Source organism: Aulonocara sp. 'chitande type north' Nkhata Bay, linkage group LG3, assembly GCF_057382095.1.
Source record: "Aulonocara sp. 'chitande type north' Nkhata Bay isolate Kocher_YH1m ecotype deep benthic linkage group LG3, A_spYH_male_GT1.1, whole genome shotgun sequence".
Lineage (NCBI taxonomy): Eukaryota > Metazoa > Chordata > Actinopteri > Cichliformes > Cichlidae > Aulonocara > Aulonocara sp. 'chitande type north' Nkhata Bay.
In genome coordinates, this window is record NC_141346.1 from 15722056 (window position 1) to 15734969 (window position 12914).

Consider the following 12914-nt stretch of genomic DNA (forward strand, 5'->3'; position numbering starts at 1 on the left):
AACACTATGATTCACATTTTACATTAACACCATCCTCACACATGGTTTATATATGACCACTAGAGCATAACATTGAATCAACAAGAGCAGCACTAATGTTTCTATAGCTTGTTATGAATATAATTAACATGCTAACCATGTGCTGTCTGAAATATAATGGCTGCATTTTACTCACTTCTGAATATAAATAACTGAGACCCCAACAATCAAATAACTTCCTTTGAGTGAGCACTTGGCGACAGTGGTAAGGAAAAACTCATTTAACAGGAAGAACCCTCCAACAGAACCAGGGTCACGTAGGGGTAGACAGCTGCCTTGATTGGTTGGGGGTGAGGCAAAGAAGACGGGGCAAAAGAATTGCTGTGGAAGGATGCCAGAGATTGATAATGACTAAATCGATATTAGATATTAATGTGCTGAATTGGAACCACAAACTAATGTGAATCAAGTTAATCTGTTTTGACACATCTAAAAGTGCTGCAGCATCAAGATAGCCCCAAATAACTTGATGCTTTCTTGTAGGAGTGCCTGTAACTCAGGAGGAAGAACAGGTTATGTACTAATTTGAAGGTTGTTGGTTTAATCCCTGTCTGATCCAATATACTGAACCCCAAGTTGCTCCCAGTGTCTTCATTGGAGTGTGAATGTTATTTAGAATGCTCTCTCCTACATGTAGAAGAAAAGTGTTTGGGTTGTGAAGCATATTTTATAAAGTACTATATGTAGAATACCACTAAATAAAAATAACAAAACTCACTTTTTGCCTATTCTGTGTATTTATCAGCCCTGGATTAATAAGATGGTACTTGCAGTCCAGTAAGACTGGAAACATTTTCCAGGATGGCACATTCATATATGACATCATCAACAGAGCGTTCCTCCAGGTGAGCTAGTAGAGTTTCTGTTCATGTCTTTTGTCACGGTTTGGTATGGCAGACCGTGGGGGGTGTAGGGAAGGAGGACCCAGGCGCGGTGCTCTGTGTGCGAACAGTGCGTTTATTTACAGTGTGTGGTACAAAACAACAATAAATCCCCGTGTTTTCCCCAGACTCCCGTGTCGTGTCCTCCTAGTGCTCTCTGCTCCTGTGTCTGCACTCCCGGTGCTCGCTGCTCTTCAGGCCTTCCACGCTCCTCCTGCAGGAAACAATAGCGGCAGCTGTCAGGACACTAAACAATGGCAGGCATGCACTTAACAACAAAACCTAGACTGGGTGACTAACGTAGAGTCTCAAGCAATGATCCCACACCAGTGGGAGCTCCAAGACTCTCTTAAGTAGCTCCCCCGATGAGGCCTGATCAGCAGCAGGTGTGTGGTTTCGGGTGTGGCCCGTCCCCTAGCAGGGCCACACCCCCAGGCCTGACGGCGCCTATAAACGAGTGCTCAGACACACAGCCACCCACACACACATATGTACAAGCATAGAAAAGAAGGGGGAGCAACACCAAAAATACATAATATAACAGGTCCATGACTGCCCAGGGGTCCTGGGTCGCCCAGTCCAAGGACCCTGACATCTTTAAAGATGTTGTTAAAAAGCTGTCATCTCACTAAGGACACAAATGAAGGAATCGCCTAGGAAAAATGAGAAACTATAGCTTCTTATAAAATTGACAAGTAATTTGAAATAGTTATCTATGAAAATTATGAAGTTACCAAAGTATTTCACATTTTATTTGACAACACAGATTGTTTGAATGAAATTCTGTTTGTTCATTCAAACATAACACCAGGACAAAAAGCATCTTTAGTTTCTTAATGGGAGGACAGGCTTATTTTATATTATTAGATATAACTAAATACATTTCCATTGCTATTCGGATGACACCCAGTTATATTTGTCTTCCAAGCAAGATGACAGAGTATAGTTAGTTATAATTTAGAACTTTGAGTCTTATAAAAGTCAATTAAAAAAAAAACAACTTTTATTTAGTTTGACCTTGAAAAACTTTTCTGTTGACTCTATTTGACTCATAAAGAATACGATCTGTTTTGTAAATCTTGGTCATTTTACATTAAAACAAAATGATGACACCACAGTAGCCACGCCTATCCCTCTGATTATCACATGCAAAGCAGCTATTTTTCTGTAACTTAAAGTGTTACCAGTAGATGGCAGCAGACTTTAAATGACTTATGGCCATTTCAAGCTTCACTGACAAGATTAGTAGGAGGAGCTCTGGGCTGGTTCAGATTTTGAGATCCTGAGTCACATGTTCGTGAGTTTGTTGTTTATCAGCCATTATCATTTAAGCTCTGCTTTTAATCTGAACTACTGAGTGTGACACTGTACGGGAAAAAAAATTAAGACGGACTTTTGCGAGATCTCGCAAAACTAACTCGGGATCTCGCAAAAATTTTGCGAGTTCTCGCACAACAAACTCGGGATCTCGCAAAACTTTTGCGAGATCTCGCAAAAGTTTTAGCCGCATTCTTCCCGTTAGCTCAAGACCTACTACAGCCGGGAGGAACACCGCTTTCCCGGCAAATCGTGCCTCGACCTCCCGGTCGGCTTCGCGCCGGCGTCCGTAGAATGCGGCTAAAACTTTTGCGAGATCCCGAGTTTGTTTTGCGAGATTTCGCAAAACTTTTGCGAGATCCCGAGTTTGTTTTGCGAGATCTCGCAAAAGTCCGTCTTAAATTTTTTTTCTCCCATGTCCCCTACGGGGCTCCGTAACACTGAATGCTTCACAGGAACATTGGAAATAAATAATAGGCAGATAAACACTTATCATTGATAAGACTGACTCCCTTCCATTCTTATAAGTTTGTGATGAATCACAACAGAAAAAATATCCATGTAGTCCAATTGCATCTGTTCAATTTGCCTAATTTGATTTAACTAACAGTCAATATTCCTCTGAATTTTGAATGTGCAATCATAAAAAAAACAAGAACTCACAATTAGAAACCTGATACCAGAGAGTTTTATTTAATTTTTGCTTTTAAAATTTAACAAAAGGAATCATTGTCGTGTCAGTGGCTGCTTTTGGTTTCTGGGTGACAAAGGAAACAAAGTCATTCTCAAACACATACATCCTCTACTCAATCATTTCTGTGCAACCACTGAATGATGACTGAGTGTGGTTCTGGTTTAATGCATATTCTTTGTTATCTGCACTGATAATCAGTGAAGTGTGATGTTCCATGTGATACACTGGTGAAATACACAGAACAAAACCATAAAAATAGAGTGACAGCAAAAGTTTCTTAATCCTGAGGAGAAATATTACTCCAAGAGCAACAAACATAAATGAAATATTTAAAAAGAAACAGTTAAGTGACCATAAATAGAAAAAAAAGGTGATATAATGTCCTCTGGTCTGAAGTACTGGGAGACCAGTTAGAGAACAGTAGCTGGACATCAGTGGTTGGACTGGTGGACTACTTCAGTGAAGAGTAGACGACGTCTGGCTCTGGTTTAAAGTCTGAACACAAACACACACAGTTCAAACAACAGGAAACATGATTACAAGCTTTGTAGTTTAACCAAGACCTCCAATCTCCACCTCTCTGCATCACACACAGTCCCAGTTCAGACTTTACTGGGAACCAGCTCAGATCACAGAGCTTTTTGAAGTTCCCAAAAGTCAAACTGGAACCCAAAGACATGAAACAAACTCTCACATTCACACTTACGTTCGGTTTGAAATCACAAATTAAAATAAACCCATGGATGTCTTTGGACTATGCAAGAGAACATGCACATCCACACATAAAAGCACATGGATTTTAACTTGTTACCTTTCTGCTGTTAGGAAATACTGCTAACCATCACAAAACTGCAACCCTGGGGGATAATCATTATTAGCTTATATAGAAACAGGACCAGGCTGCTGTCAGAATCTGCTTTTCCTGCTGTGCAAAATAGTTTTTACCTCTCAGATGTAACAGGCTGATGGGGTATTGTTGTCACCCTGGCGGGCGGACAGTGTGGACACCTAATTTTGTGAATGTGATAATTTGAGCAGGGTGGCATATGAGCTTCAAATTGATACCATAGACACATCTACTGACACTCTTGGATCAGTTCAGATCTCAGTATCATTAACCTCCAAGGTCAAGATCAGAGGTCAAGTTTTCTTCAGCTGTTGCTTGTAAATGCAACAACTGGAGGACAAGGTGACAGGATTTTGAAAGGGATACCACAGGTGTGACTATCAGGAGGCTGTTTTGTTTGTAGTCAGTCAGTCAATCCAATTAGATTTACAAAATGTCTTTAAATCTTACAAGTTATGTAACATCAAACTCTTCACTGTTGTTTCAAGAGAAGGAGGACAGCACCTCTATCATTGATCTAACGTTTTTCTGTCCATGTCTCTTTTTATAGGAACAGGTTTTTTGTTTTTATATATTATGTGTTTGCTTTTTTTGAAATGAGAAGTGTGAGTGTGATATCCTTCACAAATCTGAGATCTGAACTTGGATCGTGTTGTGGTTGTGTTAGCTTAGGTTAGGAGGATGCCTGGAAGCAGAGTGACCTTTATCCAAAGTTAAAGTAAAGAGCAGTTTTACCTGGGCCTTCTTTGTTCTGATGGCTGGTAAGTGATGTCTTCAGTTCTCACTTCTGAATAGACTGCAGCTGAATACATAATAAAACACATTAGGTACAACTACTACATCTAACTTTATTTTATTATTATTTGTATTACAATGTTTTTAATCTTGCATCATGAAAACTTTAACTGACATCTCTTTAAACAAATCAGCACCTTTGTACAGTTTCTTTTTCTCTGCTGAGAAACACAGACTGACCACAAAGAACTGCTGAGAGTTTCTGAGAATAACAAGGTGGACGACCACAAAGCTGCCATCTCTTTCAAAGCACATTGACTCTCTTCACCACAGAGCTCAAAGTAAACATGTTCTCACAACACGACCACTGTTAAGTGCCTTGAGGCAACTGTTGTTGTGATTTGGTGCAATATAAATTAAATTGAATTGAAATGAATTTTTATCATCAATGAGTTGATGGTCTGTGTGCAGAGTTTAGAGAAATGCTTTTCCAAGTTATGTCTCCAAGTTCCTTTCTGTGTTTAGAATGAGCAGCTCAGTGTTGAAACAGCTGCAGCTGAAGTGTTTTCTTTCTATCAGAAACAGGATGCTGGACGACTGCAGAGCTGTTAGCTTCAGTTAACCACAGACCACAAACACACAGTCCAGCTCACAGTGAACAACACTCAGTAAGTACAGTATGAAACACACATGGTAACATTCGTCTAAATTAGCCAATGTTTAATAAAAGGACACAGATTATAATAAAGGTGTGAACTTAATTGTTATGACTTCAGGCTTTTGATCAAAAATAGTTTTACTGTTACAATAATTTGCATTTCTACACTTCTGATCATCCCTCACTGCTTCATAATGTCCTCAAAATTCATCATATCACCAAAGTCATGAACAGTCTTCATGGACTAAATCTAATTCTACCTCCAGTCAAACACTCAGCAGCAGTCTTATATTGGGTCTGAGCAGAAATGCGAAGTTATTATATAAACTCTGCCTAAATGAAAGGGAAACAACAAGGGCAGATGCAGAATCACCAGACACCATCTGATAAAACTTGATTCAATGGTTTGATGACTTTGTCATTGAAAATAAATAAGTAAACCACACAAGTTATACTTCTACTCTTTATGTGTGAGCTGGTCTTCTAGTAAGGATTTTCTAATAAGTCTTCATTAGAACAATAAACAGACTGAGCAGAAACTTGCAGAGGTGAAAAGAACAAGTGAAAAAAGCTGCTGTTCCTCTAATAATCACTTTCCTAAAGAAATTTATTCCCCACAAAGTAATCCAGGAAGTTACCATAAGTATATTGAATCCATCCTTACTATGATAAAAAAGAAGCTGAAACTTTCTGATGTTCATATACTTTGTGTTTAAGCTGCTGATTGGCTCTTTGAGAGCGTTGCAACCATCATGTTTGTTACTACAACTTTCAAGCAAAGTATGCCTTAAATATTTATGAATGTCCTCACATTATAAAACATACCACACATCTACTCCCAAAACACACACAGACACAAAACACTAAAAACCCAGTGAAGGAAACACAGCGATACCTCTACTTTGTATTTTGACAGCATGGTACATGACACGTGTGATGATGTCATCTTCTCCAGCTTGTTGATCTGCTGAAATTTTCCAAAATGAAAAATATTTCAAATTAAATATCTAAACAGAGATTACATTTACTCCTTTTCAAACAAATAATGGAATGATATTTTGTAATGATTGTGAAGGCACATGTTTGAAATGTTTGAAATAAAAATGAACTGAACTGAACTGAACTGAACATTTAATCAAGTCGTTACTGTGGTCATCATGAATGTGAACTTTATTCTACTAAACAAACTCAGACATGAAAGATCAGGAAGTCTGAGTCTCACCTTCAGGTTTCCTGTGAACATATCGTCTCACCAGCAGAACCAGTAACACCAGTAGAACCACAACACACACTGATACAACAAATGAAAACACAGAGAGAGGAGGAGGCGGAGGAGAGAGTGATGGAGGAAGAATGATGGAGGTGTATCCAGGTGGAGGTGTGGTGGTGTGTTCCCCTAAAATAAAGCAAACACAGTCATTAAGTTGTCGTCACATTGTGAATGTTAAAACCTGCAGAAACACAGACAGGTGAGTGTGTCACCTGTCTGTGTTTCTGCAGGTTTTAACATACCTTAATCACAGAGAGAACAGGAGGAGAGAGTGATGGTGGAAGAGTGATGGAGGTGGAACCAGGAGGAGAGGTGGATGTAGGTGGAGGTGTGGATGTAGGTGGAGGTGTGGTGGTGTGTTTGTCTAAAATAAAGCAAACACAGTCATTAAGTTGTCGTCACATTGTGAATGTTGAAAGCTGCAGAAACACAGACAGGTGAGTGTGTCACCTGTGACAGTGATCCAGCTGGATGGAGACTCTCCATGACCGCTGATGTCACACTTGTAGAGGCCTTCATCAGACCTGGAAACATGCTGGATGGTCATGTGACCTGTAGGCTGCTTCCTGATGAGGGAGCCATCTTTATAGAAAGCAGCTGGGAGGTTGGAGGGAGTGGTCTTTGTTTTACAGAGCAGAGTGACGTCATCTCCCTCCATCACAGGGAGGACAGGACTCTGCAGGATCACTGATCCACCTCAACACAGAGACAAACTACAGCATTTCATCCATTTACACACAGCTTCATCAACACTAACTCCACACACTCAGCTTACCAGTGACTGTCAGGTTAACCATGTTACTGATGGGACCCTCTCTGGACTCACACCAGTAAACTCCACTGTCATGTGGTGCTGTTATACTGATGTTACAGGAAGACTTAGCAGATGTTCCCCACCCATCTCCACACTGAGTCCTTTGTCGTCTGCTTGTGTTTCTCCTCAGAGTCCATCCAGCAGAGCTGTCGTCCTCCTCACAGCTCAGAGACACAAAGTCTCCTTTAAAGAACTGAGAGCTGCTGGGACTCACAGTCAGACGAGCTGTGAGGGTTAAAATGAAAAACTGATGATCTGATCATGTTACATGCTGTAAGAAATGTTCAAGGAACATTTTTTAATACTTCATTTCACCAGTTTTATATGTGGGATCCATTCTCAGACATGAACCCAATCAGGTCATATCAGTGAGCATTTCTCAGGTTTAAACTGTGACAGAAGAAGGTTACTGACCTTGGTTTGTTGTGCAGCTCAGCAGTGAGATCAGAGCTAAAGAGAAATGACACTCAGGCTGATTTGAGGTGAACATAAAGAACAACTCCACACAAACAGCTGACAAACACACAAACTCGTCTCTCTTACATATCTGCTCATTTTCTATTTGATGCCAAGTTTGAATTAAAAAAAAGTGTTTAAATGGTGGAAGGTCCATCCACATCCATCCTCTTAAAGACTTAACCATGAGGGAGAATAAAAGTATTTGAGTGGCCAGTAGAAAACATTTATCACCAGCTGATAAATGGTTTAGTTAGGTTATTCTGTGCTTAGTTAATATTGTGTTTTGGGTTTTTTTTGTTTTTCCCCCTATTGTGTGTAAATGGTTTGGCCAAATCATTATAAAAGCTACCCTCGTTTGTCTTTGTAATCAGGTCACTTTGTTTTGTTTAAGTTTCTGGAAATTACTTTCCGTAGAGTTATATTTAGTTGACCTCTTTTATTGGCCTGCTAAGTATGTTTTTGAATTTTGGTAATTTTGCACTTTTTGAGGGTTACAATAAAGAAAACCCTTTGTGAAGATACTTTTTGCCTGTGTCCTCTATGCTTTGGCTGCTTGGTCCCTCACAACTGGTGGCAGGTTTCTGGGACCTACCAGTTGAGGACACATTTTTGTTTTGTTTTGTTTTTTTATTTCTTTGAGGTTTTTTCACCCCCAGAAAAAAGGAAAATGCATCAGGGAGGAAAGGTGGAAAAGAAGAAAGGAGTAACTGTTCAGAAGGAAGCTGATGCTGAGGAGGAAATTGGAGTCTCTGAAATGGTGGAGAGCACTGAGGTTGAAGAAAGGGATCCATCTCTGTCAGATCTGATGTCAATATTGCAAGCTCATATGGGTCAACAGGAAGCTTGGGAAGCAAGGCAAGAAGAGGTAACTGCACGATAAGAACAAAAATTCAAAGCATTGAAACATCAGTTTCAGCTTTTACAGTTAGAGGTGCAGTCCCGGACATCACCAGTACCAGAGCTACCATTACCTACCACAGAGTCACCAGAGTCAAGGGAGCTACCTCACATTTCTAGTTCACCTCAAGCTCAAGCTGAATCCAGTCAGTCATTATCAGGTCAGTTTTCATTGCATGAACCCAGACTGGAAAAGTTGACTGATAGTGATGATATTGAGCATTTTTTGACTACATTTGAACGCATTGTCTTAGCATATCATTGGGAAAAAACAGACTGGGTTTTTCGATTAATACCACTGCTAACGCAAGGCAAGAGGGGCATACGTTCATATGGATATTGATGACTCTCTCAGCTATGACAAAGTTAAAGCTGCAATTTTGTCCAAGAATGATGTTAACCCTGAGACCTACAGGCTGTGATTCCGTTCACTGGCAGTCAGGCTTGACGAGAACCCTAAGGAGTTGTGTGCTCGACTTAAAGATCTGTACGGGAAATGGATTAAGCCAAAAGGTAAAACGAATCAAGAAATTGGTGAAATAATCATCCTTGAACAATATTTGAGAATGTTGTCCCCTGAGCTACAGGTTTGGATTCGAGAGCACAATCCGTCTTCTGCAGCGAAGGCAGCTGAGCTGGCAGAAGTATTTGTAGCTGCCAGGAGGAAAGGGCAACCTTGGACCTGTAATGCAAATACAATGCCAAAGGAAGGCCCCAAATCAGCCCAGATGTATCATCAAAGGCCATTGTCAGCAGATAAAACTCCTTCCAGTTTGCTGGCAGACCATTAAAAAATTCAAAAAAGATATTTTGTTACCTCTGTGGGTTAGAGGGCCACACAAAGCCAATGTGCCCAAAAGCCTCAGCTAAGATGGTTCAAATGTGTTTCATGCCACATCCACATGCTGAACATGGGCTCCAGTGTGACCAGACTGTTAAAATGATAAAAAATGAAGCTAATGGAACAACTTCAAGAGCTTTACTTGATTCGGGTAGTTCTTGTACGTTGATACACAGAGATTTTGTGCCCCCCAATATTGTCTGTGTCAGTGATACCATCCCCATTTGTGGTGTGCAAATTCCTGTCAATATAATAGAGTTGCAAAAAATTTGATCCTAGTTTAGCTTTCTGTTTTCAGCGAGCGATAGACAAAGACAAAGTAGAGGAGGCAGGCATTAACAAAAGTGACTGTGTCTTGCAAAATGGCATACTTTACCATCAGGTGGGCTCACTTCTGAGGCTAGTGGTCCCCCAAGTAGTTAGAGAAACAGTGCTTAATTTGGGACAGTCTATTCCCTGTGCTGGCCACCTTGGTAAGCGCAAAACCACAGCTCGTATTAATAAACAACATTTTTTTCTGGCCTGGCCTCCACAGAGATGTAGCCTACTTCTGTAAGAGCTGTCCTCAGTGCCAAATGACATCCTCCAAAGTCCCTTCCAAAGCTCCACTCCAAACACTGCCTATTATTGGTACCCCATTTGAGCGCCTCGGAATGGATTTTGTTGGACCCGTTAAGAAGAGTAAGTCAGGGAATCGCTATGCTTGTAATCGATGATTTCTGGAAATCAGTGATTAAAAAGATAGTCAGTTCAGACCTGCAGTTGGTCCTCGTGGTGTTTTGAACTTGAATTCAGCCTGATTTGTTTTTCATGTCTTCTCCTCCATCATCAGTTATCAGGAGAGCAGACAGTCAAAGTACAAGAATTCAAACAAACACAGAGATTCTACTTACAGAGCAGACACAGCACAGATGTTTCCTTCATCGTCCTTCTCACTCATTTGAGCTTTTTTTCATTTCTCTCACTGACACCAAGTAAAGCCCGCCCTCTTCCTCTGAGTCTGTGGTTTCTTGTTATTGGTACAAGACACAATGAATACACCACAGGGGTGAGGGACCCACTTTTTTTTGTAATGTAAAGAAACACGTGTAGAGAAACATTATTTAACTTTGTTTCTGTAAAAAACTTTCAAAATGCCTGTCTATTTTTCCTTTGAACAAAAGTTTTTATTTTAGACCTGTTATATGTACAGAATGTCACTACCCAGCTCTAAGGATGTGACAAGGAAGTCTGAGACCACACAGACTTTATAGGCTATAAGATGTTTTAAGGAAATAAAGTAAAAAAAGACAAACACAACCTTCATGTCTCGTCAGCTGGGGGTTCTGGAGAGCATGTCCAGCACCTCCCCATGTCCGCTGATAGCTCTGGGGAGTCCGTTCAGCCACCACCAGCAGCTTCCATGCTTTTGTCTGCGGCTGCCATGCAGCCATCTGGTCCTGCCTTGTATGGTCCTGCAGCCAAACCATGTCCACGTCTGGCATGACTGCATCTGGGGCCTGTCAAGACAGCCCGTCCACAGAAACCCACCGAACTACCCGAGAGGTCACATTAACACTGCCAGCCAAGCCAACTGATGGTCTTCGTACCCACCCATATAGCCGCCAGCCGCTAACCAAGCAGTCCAAGTGTGACCAGTCATTCCATTGTCACTGCCTCTTTTCACATGGTCACCCTCCTGATCTGCTGCATCAGCACTAAGGATGTGAACTGGTATCCGGTGCCATTATGGCATTGTGGTTCTGATATAAAGGGTATAACCAGACCGAAAAGCAGCGCACATTATGGTGCATTTTCTCCCTAAGATGTCATACACTTTGGATTCTAGCCAATCATTTTACCTTTCCAAGGATAGTAGGCAAGGAAAGGCAAGGAAAATGTATTTATATAGCACAATTCAACAAGAAGGTGATTCAAAGTGCTTTACAGAGACATTTAAAAAAATAAAAAGCATGACTTAAAATTTATTAAAAAAACAGTAGATAAAATCAGAACAGTAGATAAAATCAGTAGTTAAATGTAAGTTTTGTAATTTAAGCTTAAAAGTGTGTATTTGGTGTTTTATTCAAATGCAGCTGAGAATAGGTGGGTCTTCAACCTGGATTTAAATAAACTGAGTGTTTCAGCTGATCTGAAGCTTTCTGGGAGTTTGTTCCAGATATATGGAGCATAAAAGCTGAATACAGCTTCTCTGTGTCTGGTTCTGACTCTGGGAACTGATAGAAAACCAGATCTAGATGACCTGAGGGATCTGGAAGGTTCATACTGAGTCAGGAGGTCACTGATGTATTTTGGTCCTGAACCATTCAGAGCTTTATAGACCAGCATCAGAACTTTAAAGTCTATCCTCTGACTGACAGGCAGCCAGTGTAAAGACCTCAGAGCTGGACTGGACTTGTTTTTCCAGGTCCCGTTAAGACATCAGATATTTTATCCTTGATATATTCTTGAGGTGATAGTAAGCTGATTTTGTTATTGTCTTAATGTGTTTTTCTAAGTTTAGGTCTGCATCCATCACTACACCCAAATTTCTCGCCTGGTTTGTGGTTTTTAGGTGTATAGATTGAAGTTCTCTGGTGACCTGTAATCGTTTTTCTTTGGCACCAAAGACTATTACTTCAGTTTTGTTTTTGTTTAGCTGGAGAAAATTGTGGCACAACCAGTCATTAATTTCCTCAATGCATTTACCAAGAGCCTGTACAGGGCCTCGGTCTCCTGGTGACATTGTGATATATATTTGTGTGTCATCTGCATAGCTATGATAGTTTATTTTGTTGTTCTTTATAATCTGTGCCAGTGGGAGTATGTAAATGTTAAACAGAAGGGGTCCCAAGATGGAACCTTGGGGAACTCCACATGTGATACTTGTCTGCTCAGATGTGAAGTTACCTATCCGGTTGTTCAGTCTGACGTCACTAGCCGTGTCTGGACCTAAACTCCACTGCAGGTCCATATATCAAACGATCACTATGGCATTACTGAGAGTTGAAAAACTGTCTAAAGTCTTTCATCTTTAATAAAATGATCAGCGTTCTGCTCTACCAGCTGTAACAATTGAGTTTAACATCCAGGCATCCATGAAAACGGAATTTATGACATTTAACGGAGTTAGAAGTTAGCAGGGAGTTAGCTCGCTAGCTTCTATCTAAATACAATATAGCATGTCCTGACTGCGGGGTTTTGGAAACAAATTAAAACATACAGCTCTGTTATCACTTCCAACATAAATAAAGACAGAAAACTAAAAAGCAGTGACATTTGTAGGGTTACTGAAGTTTGGCTAGCTGGTATATAATGATGTGCTACGTGACCGCTAGCGACACAGCTATGTTAGCATAATATAAACAAGCTAACTTTTTTTCCACTCGATAAAAGTTAACGTGAGTGTTCTCGGTGGTCAGGAACAAATGTAATCGCATGGCAGGATGCTGTAAAAGGACCAAACTTCAGCCAGGAGAATCA

The 12914-nt window shown here is 40.5% G+C and overlaps 1 protein-coding gene across 1 annotated transcript; it reads right to left on the reverse strand.

Moving 5' to 3' along the window:
• Window positions 1-4478: 4478 nt before the first annotated feature.
• Window positions 4479-10936, reverse strand: LOC147334160 (uncharacterized). The gene is made up of 8 exons (XM_086285885.1): window positions 10753-10936; window positions 7670-7813; window positions 7217-7480; window positions 6892-7137; window positions 6707-6805; window positions 6394-6474; window positions 6067-6138; window positions 4479-4580 (listed from the first exon to the last, which is right to left on the reverse strand). Exons 1-8 carry the CDS (start codon window positions 10934-10936, stop codon window positions 4510-4512), a joined length of 1161 nt encoding a protein of 386 aa, XP_086142011.1. The 3' UTR covers window positions 4479-4509.
• Between the last annotated feature and the right edge of the window lie 1978 nt (window positions 10937-12914).

What these genes read in the sequence shown, in the direction of transcription:
- LOC147334160 (XM_086285885.1), bottom strand. Translation starts at nt 10,936, where the DNA reads ATGCCAGACGTGGACATGGTTTGGCTGCAGGACCATACAAGGCAGGAC. An exon ending in CCAGCTGACGAGACATGAAG is followed by an intron (nt 7,814 to 10,752) that starts GTTGTGTTTGTC and finishes GGCATCAAATAG; the next exon opens with AAAATGAGCAGATATGTAAG. An exon ending in TGTCAAAATACAAAGTAGAG is followed by an intron (nt 4,581 to 6,066) that starts GTATCGCTGTGT and finishes TTATGTATTCAG; the next exon opens with CTGCAGTCTATTCAGAAGTG.